Raw genomic sequence first — 13221 nt, 5'->3', positions numbered from 1 at the left:
ATGTGTGGTAGAAACACCTACTATTATTATACTCTTTAGTTTTGCTCTTAGATCCCTTTCTAGTCGCATGAAATGTAAAAAAAAAAAAAAAAAAAAAAAAAAAAAAATCGGTGGTCTCTTAGGTAAGACAATGATGATTTCAATCAAGTTCATTTTTCTTTTTTTCGAAATGACACAATTATTATTTTTGGAATAAGATTACCTTCCTTATGTATTATATATCAAGATTTACTTTTCAGCTTCAGTTTATGATTAAAATTAAGTTAATAAAGGAAGGATTACTTACGTTCCTATAGCATTTCTTATTTGCGGGGTGTTGGCTATTCAGAGATAAACTGTTACAAAAACAAAACAGGTGTGTGTTTGTGTGTGTGTGTGTGACATGGGCATGTGTGTTTATGTATGGTGTTTGCAAGACGATGCACTGGGAGACTCGAGAAGTGATGACGCTGACGAAATGTTGTGCCCCCGCCCCTACAGCTGATGCCCCGCCTGACCTCAGGGCGATGGAATCGAGGGGACCCCAAGGGGAGCGCCAGCACTTCAGCTGCCTCCTCCAGTCAGGGCAACCCTGTGGTGGCCAGCAGTACCCAGCAGGCTCCCCCCATGATCAACAACTCCACCGGATCCATGGCGCGCGGGGGCCCCCCGCGGGGGTCGCTGACACGAACTTCGCACAGGAGCAGCAGTCGATCAGCTCGGCACCATTCGCGGACCGCCAGCCACGACCACGAAGATGAGGTGGGGTGACTTTGTGTCTCATAGCCAGCAACAACATTGTGTGTGATCTCTACTATAGCCAACACACCCGGAATTACCTCAGTATTTCCTTAGATTTTATCTTAACATAAGATTCAAGATCCAATACACATTGTTCTGATTGAATTCTCCCTTTTTTCTCGACAGAAATACTCCTTCAAGTCATGTGGCCGTGACTCAGGCCACGGAGGATCAGAGCAGGAGGACTCCCCTAGAGCAGGACCGGCGACTAAGCTAGCCTCCCTCCGCCTAAACAACAACGTTGCCCCTCACCACCCACCTGACCACCCCCACTTGGTGAACCCTTTCACCAGCGGAGCCACCCCTGACCAGGGGGGCCCCTCTCCAGAGGCTTTGCTCCCAGACTACCGCATGGCTAACGACGCACCGACCCTCCGGCTGCCCCACAACGCCTCAGGAGGCGCCAGTGGGAACGCCCCTCGGCCGCACCGGACCCAATCACCCTGGAACCACACCTACACGGAGATTCCGGATGGAGGACTTGGGATGCGCGAGAACGTGGAGGCCGGGACCGACCCCGTGTACGAGGAGATCGAAAGGGAAGGAAGGTCAGAGATCCAAGTCAGCGACCTGAGCGACGAAGATGGTCGAAGGCATAGCTCGGACATTTCCCGACAATCCTCTAGGAGCTATAGTGACCATCGACCCTTGCTCCCATACACGCTCTCAGATCGCCACGATAGACACTTCATTCACCATCTACAACAACAACAGCAACAGCAGCAGCAGCAACAGATGCAACAACAGCAACAGCAACAGAACCACCAGAATCAAGTGGCGCAGCTCTCGGTCCAGCAGGCTCCTTATGACATACGACTCAAGAACCACGTCCGGAGTAAAGAAGGTCTCCACTACGGACTCGGCGATGGCATCGCTCCCCACCTCCTGCCGGCTGCCAATGGCGGTCAGACTTTAGTCAGCCCTGGGCACATCGTCCCCATGACCCACGCGGCTGTCACGACCGCCCATGCCCTTCCGCCGGGAAACGGACACGTCGGCGGAATGCCCCAGTACTCGAACGGCGCCATCGGAGCGGTACAGTATCCTGAAGGCCTGGGGCCTCCTCCTGTGCAGTACAGCGAGGCGGTGCTTGCGGCCCTGGCCCATCAGTCGCCCGTGGTTCAGCCCCTCAGCGAACCCAACCTTAGGAACTGGGAAGCTGCCCAGCGACATCGAGACTTGCAGCAGCTGCAGCAGCTGGGAGAAATGACAGTCGCTGTTCTTAACGGAGAACAGGTAGTGTGCAAACTCAAACCTCCTCTGGCCCCCATTCACGAGAACACAGGTCCCGGGGCCCCCCCAGAGCGCCTTTCGGGCCCCACGCAACCCTATAGCCAATGCTAGTTCAAGGCGAAAGAAGTAAAGGATGTGGAGGGTGTGAAGATGAGTATGATGAAAGGGACACAATCAGCCATGTACATAATTGTATAGTGCTTAGCATCGTTAGCTTCACCCAACGGTTTAGGCTTTCCGTGCAGGGAGTGCAGTGCTGTATATAATGTAGTGGACAACAGGATTTTATTACATAAAAAATAAGAAAGGACAATGAAAATGCGCTCTTTGAGTGAACAGTGATTTTTAATGTAAGAGCGTGTGATGTTGTGTTCGAACTCCACCCGTCTGCTCGTTCCTAGTCAGTGTTGGAGGACGAGAAGAAGTGGCATTTATTAGGACTTGTGTCTTGCCAGATGATGCAATATATCTCAAAGGAACAAATGAGTTTTCTTTTTTTTCGTGACGTTGTTCTGTAAGATACGTGAATGAGTTTTTTTTTTTTTTAGTTTTGCTTTTTTTTAATGAAGAATCGCTTATTTGGCGTTCAGAAGTGAGTAACATGTGCGCCAAAGAGTGGAACTGAAGTCATGAAAAGCGACAGACATGTTGCCCATTGAGGTGCAATCAAACTGTAACTTTTTAAAATACGAATTTCGAAGGCACAGTCAAAAAAGATACAGCTTGTATATCAACTTCTCTTCTAGTTTCGAAATAAGAGGCGTCCAAGTGTATGTAAAGATGTGACATATACGAAACATCTTTTCACTTTATATTTAGATGTGTAAATAGTTTTATCGGAGTATCAACGCAAGCTACATTGTCAATAGTTGTGTCTCATTCTAGGACATTTCTGTTGTGTAACTCCAAATTCTACTCACGCTACACATCTATATTTATAGATATAATTCATTTGTGTTATAGCAATAGTTTTCAATACGACTATGTGACTTTTGAACTAAAATGTCTGTGGCAATACTTTTCATACTCTTAACAGATAGGAAATAATTTGTACAGTGATGAGCCATATTCAAGCGTTTTACAGAAGAATGAAACGATATGGAAAAAAAGAATGGTGCTTTAATCAACAAGGCACTTCCTCCCGTTTTCTTTAGTCACCCCTTGTGCACATTACGTTTTCTTTCTATATCTAAGTTTATTGGTGGAGAAGACCGATGTTTTTACACAAGTCAGGCTGTTGATTCTTTTGTTGTAAAAAAACAAAAAAATAAGGTTTTGCTTCATTATTGTTTTATGACTTTTTATGCTAAGCTTGGAAACAAAGTAATAACCCACTCTTTTGTGCCTATCTCTTGCGTAGTCACTGTATAGAACCTTCATCTGTTTTGTAATGTTTTGTATGTAAAACTGTGATACATGTATTAAATGAACAAGAATCTATCGCCAAATTAATATCAAATAAATTATTGTCAAAGCAAATAATTTTCAATGAGTTGAACATAACCTTAAAAGCTGGAAGAAGAGGACTATAAGGAAAAAAATGAGCAAGAAAGGTGATTAAAAAAAAAAAAAAAAAAAAATCGGTTGACCAGAAGACCCTCCCCCTCTCCCCCCCGTCTCTCCTCCCTCCCCCTTCCCCAATCTCCCTCTCTCCCCCTCCCCCTCTCCCCTTTTCCCTCCTCTTCCTCTCTCCCCTCCCCCTCTCACTCTCTCCCCTTCTCTCTCCCTTCTCTCCCTTTCTCCCACTCTCCCTCTCCCTCGGTCTCACCGTCTTCCCTTCCCCGTCTCCCTCACTCCCCCTTCCCCAATCTCCCTCCTTCCCCCTCCCCCCTCTCCCCTTTTCCCTCCTCTTCCTCTCTCCCCTTCCCCTCCCACTCTCTCCACTTCTCTCTCCCTCCTCTCCCTTTCTCCCACTCTCCCTCTCCCTCGGTCTCCCCGTCCTCCCTTCCCCCTCTCCCTCATTCCCTCTCCCCAATCTCCCTCTCTCCCTTTTCTCTCTCCTCCTCCTCTACCCCCTCCCTCCCACCTCCTTCTCAACCTCTCGCTTCCTCTCCCTCTCTCCCTCCCCTTCTTCCTCTCTCCTCCTCCCCCTTCTCCTTTCCCATTTTCCATCCCCCTCTCTCTCCATCCCCCCTCTCCCCTTCTTCATCCCCCTCTCCCCCTGTCTCTCCCATCTTTCTACCTTCTCTCCCCCCTCTCTCTATCTCTCCCCCTTTCTCCATCTCCCACCTCTCTCCCTCTCCCTTTCCCCCTATCTCCCTCTCTCCCCTTCTCCCTCCTCATCGTTTCTCCCCCTCCCCCCTCTCCCTCTCCCCCTCCCCTCTTTCGTCCTCTCCCTCTCTCCTTCTCCCCTCCTCTCCTTCTCTCCATCTTTCCCACTCTCCCTCTCCCCATCTCCCTCCTTTTCACCCCTGTCCCACTTCTCTCCCCCTCTCTACCCGTCTCCCTCTTCTCTCCCGCTCTCCCACTGTCTCCCCAATCCCTTTCTCCCCGTCTCCCTCTCCTTTCTCCCCCTCTCCCTCCTCTCTCACTCATACCTTCTACCACGTCTCCCTTTCTCCCTTTTCCTCCCATCTCTCTCCCTCTCCCATCTTTCTCTCTCCCCATCTCTCTCTTTCCATTCTCTCTTTCTCCCCCTCTCTCTCTCTCATCCCTTCACTCTCTAATCTCTCTCTCTCTCTCTCTCTCTGACTCTCCTCCCTCTCTCTCCCTCTCCCCCGATCACCCCTTCCTCTCCTTCTCTCCCCTTTTCCCTCTCTCCCTCTCCCCTATCGTCCTCTCCTCCCTCTCTCCCCTTCTCCCTTTCTCCCTCACTCTCTCCCTCTCTCCCTTCTACCTCCACCTCCCCATATCCTTCTCTTCCCGTCTCCCTCTCCTTCTTTTTCCCCCTCTCCCTCCTCTCTCTCTCACTCCTCTCCTTCCTCGTCTCCCCTTTTCCCTCTCTCTCCCACCTCTCTCCCTCTCCCACCTCTCTCCCTCTCCCATCTATTTCTCTCACCATCTCTGTCTTTCCATTCTCTCTCCCCTCTCTCTCTTCTGTTTTCTCTCATCCCTTCACTCTCTACTCTCTCTCTCTCTCTCTCTCTCTCTCTCTCTCTCTCTCTCTCTCTCTCTCTCTCTCTCTCTCTCTCTCTCTCTCTCTCTCTCTCTCTCTCTCTCTCTCTGACCCTCCTCCCTTTCCTTCTCACCCCTCTCCCTCTGTCACTCCCTCCTCTTTCTCTCCCCTTCTCCCTCTCTTCCTCTCCCCCTATCACCCGCTCCTTCCTCTCTCTACTTCTCCCTCTCTCCCTCCCTATCTCCCTCTCTCTCTTCTCTCTCCACCTCTCCCTCTCCCCCATTTTCCCTACCCCTTTCCCTCCACCTCTCCCCTCCCCCATTCTCCCTCCCCTCTCCCCTCTCCCCTCTCTCTCTCCCTCTCCCTTTCTCCCCGTCTGTCCTCCTTCCCCTCCCTCACCCCCTCCCTCTTTCTTCATGAGGACGCCTGACCGCCCTCGAGCTGTAAGTGAGATGGTGTCAAGCCGGAGCAGGTGACCAAAATCCCAAAAAATAATTTTGTCAAAATTTGGCACAGATTTCGCCCAAACTTACCCTAGAGGGAAAGAGTCGGGCACCTTGCACCACAAGGTAGATGTAAAGAGCCTGGGCTCAAGCGTGCATGCGTGGTGACCTTCCAAATTTTGAGCCCTTTCTCCCATTTTTTCACATTTCGGCCTCTGGAGCCCGTACCTCTGGCCTGAGTGGTGTCCTAGTACAGCCGACAGGATGCTTGGCAGCCCTGCAACTGTGGGTAAGATGGTGACCCAATCGGAGTAGGTGACCAAAATGGAAAAAAAAAAAAAATGCAAAGGTCATGGGTTTTGCCAAAATTCGGCAGGGCACCGATTTGGCCCAAACTTACCTAAGAGGGAGAGAATCGGGTACAATGCAGTGCAAAGTGGACGTGAGGAGCCTGGGGTAACGGACGGGTGCGTGACAACCTTCCAATTTTGAGTCTTTTCTCCAGTTTTTCACTTTTCACTCTCTAGCACCTATACCTTTGGTCTGAGCGGTGTCTAAGTACAATCGACAGGAGACCTGGTTACGCCCAACCTGTGTGTAAAATGGTAGCCCATTCGGAGCAGGTGACCAAAATGACCACTAAAAATCGGAAAGGATTTTCCTAAAATTCGGTAAGACACCGATTTAGCCCAAACTTACACAAGAGGGAGAGAGTCAGGCACATTACACTGCGAGGTAGACTTAAGGAGCTTGGGCCCAAAGGCACGTGCGTGGCGACCTTCCAAATTTTGAGCCTTCACCCCCATGTTTCACATTACGGCCTCTGGCGCCCGTACCTTTCGACTGAGCAGAGTCCATGTGCAATCGACAGGAGGCCTGGCTGCCCTCAACTTGTGGGTGAGATGGTGGCCCAATCGGAGCAAGATGACCAAAATGACCTAAAAGAATCGGAAATGGATTTTGCCAAAATTCGTTAGGGCACCGATTTGGCCGAAACTTACCCCCAGAGAAAGATAGTCCGGCACATTACACTGTGAGGTAGACGTGATGAGCCTGGGCTCAAGTAAGTGTGCGTGGCGACCTTCCAAATTTGAGCCTTCTCTCCCATTTTTTAACATTTCGACCACTGGCGCCAGTACCTTTTGACTGAGCAGAGTCCAAGTGCAGTCCACAGGAGACCTGGCCCGGCCGCCCTCAGTCTATGGGTGAGACAGTGACCCAAGGAGAGCACATGACTAAAACGGACCCAAAAATTCGCAAAGGGATTCTCCAAAATTCGGCAGGGGATCGATTTGGCCCAAACATACCCCAGAGGGAGAGGATCGGTCACAATGCACTGTGAGGTAGACGTGAGAAGCCTGGGCTCAAGGCGAGTGCGTGGCAACCTTCCAAATTTGAGCCTTCTCTCACATTTTTCACAATTTAGCCTGAGCGGTGTCCAACTACAATTGACTTGAGGCCTGACCGCCCTCAACCTGTGGGTGAGGTGGTGGCCCAATCGGACTAAATGACCAAAATGACCCCAAAATTCGGCAAAGCACCGATATGGCCAAAACTTACCCACAAGGACAGAGTCGGGCACAATGCACTACAAGCTAGACGTGAGGAACCTGGGTCTAAGGGCACATGCGTAGCGACATTCCAAATTTGAGCCTTTTCTACCAATTTTGGCCTCTGGGGCCCGTACCTTTGGCCTGACCGATGTCCAAGTGCAGTCCACAGGAGGCCTGGATAGTGACCCAATCAGAGCAAGTGAACAAAATTACCCCCAAAAAATCGCACAATTTTTTTAAAAGCACCGATTTGTCCCAAACTTAATCAAGAGGGAGAGGGTCGGGAACAGTGCATTGTAAGGGAGACGTGAGTAGCCTGAGGCCAAGAGCGCTTGCGTGGTGACCTTCCAAATTTAAGCCTTTTCTCCCATTTTTCACATATCGGCCTCTGGGCCCCGTACAATTGCCTGAACGCTATCCAAGTGCATTCAACAGCAGGCCTTGCCACCCTCGACCTGTTGGTGAGATAGTGACCCAATCGGAGTAGGCGAAAAAAATTACCCCAAAAAATTGCAAAGGATTTTGCCAAAGTTCGCTAGGACACGTGCTTAGCGACCTTTCAAATTTGAGCCTTTTCTACATTTTGGCATCTGGCACCTGTTACTTTGACCTGAGTGGTGTCCAAGTGCAATCGTCAGGAGGCAAGATTTGGCCAAAATTCGGCAGGGTACCGATTTGGCCCAAACGTACCCCAGAGTGAGAGAGTCGGGCACGATCCTCTGCAAGGTAGTCGTGAGAAGTGTGGCCCAAAAAGGTCGTGCGTGGCGACTTTCCAAAGCCGAGCCATGTCTCCTGTAATCGACAGGAGGCCTCGCCACCCTCGACCCACTGGTCGGGCACAGTACACTGCAAGCTAGACGTGAGGAGCAGGTGAGTAAAATCGGAAGGGCAACGATTTGGCCCAAACTTACCCCAGAGGGAGAGAGTCAGGGACAGTGCACTGCGAGGTTGACTTCAGAAACCTGGGCCCAAAGGCGCTTACGTGGCGACCTTCCAAAGTTGTCCCTCTTCTATCATTTTTCACATTACGGCCTCTGGAGACCATACCTTTCGCCTGAACGATGTCCAATTATAACCGATAGAAAGCCTGGCCACCCTCAACCTCCGGGTGAGATGGTGGGCCAATCGGAGCAGGTGACCAAAATGACCCCCAATAAATCGCAAAGGGGACGCTGGATTTTGCCAAAATTCGTCCGAGCACCGATTTGGCCCAAATTTACCCTAGAGGGAGAGAATCGAGCACCGTACAATGAGGACCCTGGGCCAATGGGCGCATTCATGGCAACCTTCCAAATTTGAACTTTATCTCCCCTTTTCACATATCACACCCTGGCGCCCGTACCTTTGGCCTGAGCGGTATTCAAGTGCAATCGACTGGAGGCCTGACTGCGCTTGACCTATGGGTAAGATGGTGGCCCAATCCAAGCAGGTGACCAAAATTATCCCCCCAAAGTAAAAAAGGGGTATATTAAGGGATTTTGCCATAAATCGGTAGGGCATTGATTTCAGCCAAACTTAGCTCAGAGGGAGAGAGTCGGGCAGAGTACACTACGAGGTAGACGTGAGAAGCCTGGGCTCAATGGCATGAGCGCGGCGACCTTCCAAAACTGAATCTTTACTCACATATATCACATTTCGGCCTCTGGCCCCGCACCATACGCCTGAGCGGTGTCCTAGTGCAAGCGAAGTGAGGCCTGGCCGCTCTCGACTTGCGGGTGAGATTGTGACCCAATCAGAGCAGATGACAATAACGACCCTAAAAATCGCAAATTGGCCACCAAAATTCGGCAGGGTACAAATTTGGCCCAAATTTTCCCCAGAGGAAGAGTGTCAGGCACGGTGCACTGCGAGGTAGACGTGACTACCTTCCAAATTTTAGCTTTTTCTCCTTTTTATTATTATTATTATTTTTTTTTTCGGCCTATGGCTCCCGTACCGTTGACCTAAGCGGAGTCCAAGTGCAATGGACAAGAGACCTGGCCGCCCTCGACCTGTAGGTGAGATGGTGGCCCAATATGAGCAGGTTCCCAAAATGACCCCCAAAAGTTAGCACGCCACCAATTTGGGAGAATCGGGGACAGTGCACTGCGAGGTAGACATAAGGAGCCTGGGTACATGGACGCGTGCCTAGCGACCTTCCAAATTTGAGCCCCATCTCCCATTTTTCAAATTTCGGCCTCTGGTGCCCGTACCTTTGGCCCGAGCGGTGTCCAAGTACAATCGACATGAGGCCTGGCCGCCCTCGATTTGTGGGTGATAAAGTGGCCCAATCGGGGCAGGTGACCTAAATGACCCCCAAAAAATTCGGCAGAGCACCGATTTGTCTTAAATTTAAACCCAGAGGGAGATATTCGGGCGTAATGCACTGCGAGGTATAAGTGAGGACCCTGGACCAAAAAGGCGCGTGGATGGCGACCCTCTAATTTTGAGCCTTTTCTCCCATTTTTCACATTTCGGCCTATGTCGCACGAACCTTTGGCCTGAGCGTAGTCCAAGTGCAATCGACAAAAAACCTGGCCACCCTCGACCTGTGGGTAAGATGGTGGATCAATCGGAGCAAGCCACTATATGACACCAAAAAATCGCAAAATTCGACATGCCACCAATTTGGCCCAACTTACCCCCAGAGGGAGAGAGTCGGGCACAGTGCACTGCGATGTAGGCGTGAGGAGCCTGGACCGAAGGGAGCGTGCATGGCGACCTTCCGAATTTTAGCCTTTTTCTACCATTTTTAACATTTCGGCCTCTGGCTCCCGTACCATTTGCCTGAGCGGTGTCAAAGTGCAATCGACAGGAGGCCTGCCCTCCCTCGACCTGTGGGTGAGATGGTGATCCAGTCGGAGCAGGTAACTAAAATTACCTGCCAAAATTCTTCAAGGCAGGCGATTTGGTTCAAACTTAGTCCAACGGGAGCCTGGGCCCAATGGATCGTGTGTGGTGACCTTCCAAATTTGAGCCCTTTCTCCCATTTCTCACATTTCGGCCTCTGGCGCCCTTACCTTTGGCCTAAGTGGTCTCCAAGTACAATCGCATGTGACCAATAAGACCCCACAAAAATTGCAAAAGGAATGGATTTTACCAAATTTCGGCATGGCACCGATTTTGCCAAAACTTACCTCAGATGGAGAAAATCAGACACAGGGTTCTGTGAAGTAGACGTGAGGAAACTGGACCCACTGGCGCGTCTATGGCAACCTTCCAAATTTGAGCCTTTTCTCCCATTTTTCACATTTCACCCTCTGTCGCCCGTACCTTTGGTCTAAGGGGTGTCCAAATGCTATCGACAAAAGGACATAAGAAGAACATTAGAATGAAGGAGACTGCAAGAGACCATAAGACCTAAACTAGGTAGTGCCATGTCCATTACCACCTTTCATCCCTATCCATAAAGTTGTCTAACCATTTCTCAAAACAATCGATAGTTTCAGTGCTCACTACATGGTTACTATGTCATTTAATTCGTTGACCACCCTATTAGCAAACCAATTCTTGCCTACTTCCTAATTAAATCCAAATCTGTCCAATTTAACAATATTACTGCGAGTCCTGCCCTGTTGTCTTAATATGATGACCTTGTTTGCGTCATCCTTGTTAAAGCCTTTGATGCACTTAATCACCTCTATTAGATCACCCCCACAGTCTGCGTCTCTCCAGAGAATGTAAGATAAGGTGCCTAAGCCTCTCTTCGTAAAGTAAATTTCTGAGCCCATGTATAATTTTTGTCATTCTCCTCTATACTGATTTTAGTGAATTGATGCCCATTCTATAAGAAGGAGACCAAAACTGTACCGCATTTTTTCAAGGATGGATCTAACTAACGCTAGATAGAGTTTGGTAATTACCTCTCCACTTCTATTCGTAACCGTCCTAGCAATGGAACCTAATGCTATGTTAGCTTTATTCCTGGCGCTAATGCACTGCTTCCTGGATTTGAGGTCAGGACTCACTAGTGCTCCCAAGTCTCTCTTGCACTCAGTTTTCTCTAAAAACGTGTTATCTAAGCTAAATCCATTTTCGGGGTTGTGTAGCCCTACGTTTAACAAGCTGCACTTTGAGATATTGAGGCCCATTTGCCATTTCATTGACCATGTGAGCAATTTGTTAAGATTATCCTGAAGAATCTCAGGGACGTCTCCTGACTTAAATAAGCGTTATATTTTAGTGTTGTTCACAAACTTACTAATATCACTATCAATCCCATAATGAACAATAAGGGACCCAAAACCGAGCCCTGGGGAACTCCACTAGAAACACTCCCCCATTTGGATTTTACACCATTTATGGTGACCCGCTGTTTTCTGTCACTAATCCAAGCTCTAATCCATTCTAACACTTTTCCTCCTATGCCATGGGCTTTGATTTTATTTAGTAGTCTCTGGTGGGGCACCTTGTCGAACGCTTTGCTAAAGTCAAGATAAATAACATCGTAACTATCATTGTTATCTGACGCCTTATATACGTTAGTGTAAAAAGATAGAAGATTAGTCACACATGACTTACCCTTGGAGAAACCATGCTGTGAGTCACGAATCAAATTATGTCTCTCGATGTGATCTCTGAGTCTATTAACTATTACTGATTCAAGCATTTTACCTATAACTGATGTCAAACTAATTGATCTGTAGTTGCATAGACAATATATCTCCCTTTTTGAAAGTAGGAGCAACGTTTGCCTGCCCCCAAGTAATAGGCACAAAACCAGTGTCTACCGATTTATCAAATATCTCTGGTAACTTGTCGCAGATTTCAAATTTACACTCCTTAAGCACTCTCGGAAATTTTTCGTCTAGACCCGGGGATTTTTATCTTTAAGTCCTTAAATCTGTTTGACTAATTTACCTTATTAATGCTTATATTTTCTTCATCCTCACTGAAAATAGGATCGCAGTATCTTATCTGACATCTTAGTAAACACCGAAAGAAAATATTTGTTAAAGGCCTCACTCATTTTTTCTTCCGATCCTATCATGGCATTTTCGTCGTTTTTATTTGGTCCTATCCTTTCCTTATTTTTTGTTCTGAAGGGATGAAAGAAACCCTTTGAGTTTGATCTAGCTTGTCTGGCAACCTTAATTTCATAGTTACGTTTCGCTGTGTGCATGATCTTTTTAACCAGTCTAGCCATATCATTATATGGGTTTAGGATAGGTAGGGGTTACGTAGATCAGCGTTTTGTGGTAAGGTAGATATGTGAGAAAGCTTTAGGAAAACGTAAGTTTTTTTGGGGGGTAGGGCTTTTATGAATTTAGAAAAGACTTATAACAGGGTAGACATGAAGGCAGTGTGGGAAGTATTGCAGATATATGGGATAAGAAAAAGGCTTTTAAGGGCAGTACTTTTTTACGAGAGTAGTAGAACTTGTGTTAGGATAAGAAATGGAGAGAGTGAATAGTTTGAAGTAAAGGTGGGACTTCGCCAGGGGTCTGTTATGTCGCTTTGGCTGTTCAATTTATACATGGATGCAAGAGATAAATGGAAGGGTAGTAGATAGGGGATTGGTGACGGTTAAAAATAGAGTAAAGTGGGAGATAAGCCACTTGTTGTTTGCTGACGACACTGCTCTTGTAGTAGAATCTGAAAATGGATTGAGGAAGTTAGTGACAGAGTTTGGGAGGGTGTGCATAAGAAGGAAATTGAAAGATAAATGTGGGTAGAGTAAGGTGATGAGATGTACAAGGGGAGAAAGTGGTGGCAGACTCGAAGTAAGTATTAAGTGACAGAGACCTGAGGAAGTGGACAGTTTTAGATACTTGGGTGCGAATGTAGCGAGAAAGGGAGAAGTTGAGGTGGAGATAGAATGTAGATTGAGAGAAGCGAGTAAATATCTTGGTGAATTAGAAAGTGTAATGAGAAATAAACATTTGTAAATGGATGCTAAGAGGAGATTGTATGAAAGAGTTATTGTGCCGACAGCACTGTATGGGGCAGAAACATGGAACATAAGAGATGAAGAGAGGAGTTTGAATTCGTTTGAGATGAGGTGCCTCAGAAGTATAATAGCGGTTATTGGGCTGGATAGAAATGAGAAGAAATGAGGAGATGAGGAGGAGAACGGGGGGTGGAAAGGGAGTTGGGAGATAGGGTTGATGAAAGAGTATTGGAATGGTTTAGACACATGGAAAGAATGAGTGAAGAAAGACTAGGAAAAGAGGTTTGG

At 48.0% G+C, this 13221-nt stretch overlaps 1 protein-coding gene across 6 annotated transcripts in view; it reads left to right on the top strand.

Moving 5' to 3' along the window:
• The window catches only part of LOC143029713 (latrophilin Cirl-like), a 1085987-nt gene extending 1082406 nt beyond the window's left edge, over positions 1-3581 (top strand). For 5 of the 6 annotated variants that reach the window (XM_076192572.1, XM_076192568.1, XM_076192569.1 and 2 more), the window contains 2 exons: positions 481-741; positions 907-3581. In XM_076192572.1, coding sequence (XP_076048687.1) covers positions 481-741; positions 907-2124 — 1479 coding nt within the window. In that variant the 3' untranslated portion in view covers positions 2125-3581. The remainder of the gene's footprint in view (positions 1-480; positions 742-906) is intronic. The other variant, XM_076192573.1, reaches the window with a different exon arrangement.
• Positions 3582-13221: the final 9640 nt, after the last annotated feature.

The sequence above is a fragment of the Oratosquilla oratoria genome, chromosome 11 (assembly GCF_046742065.1).
Source record: "Oratosquilla oratoria isolate Oo_2021 chromosome 11, ASM4674206v1, whole genome shotgun sequence".
Taxonomy (NCBI): domain Eukaryota; kingdom Metazoa; phylum Arthropoda; class Malacostraca; order Stomatopoda; family Squillidae; genus Oratosquilla; species Oratosquilla oratoria.
This window is presented reverse-complemented; position numbering and strand designations above follow the sequence as displayed.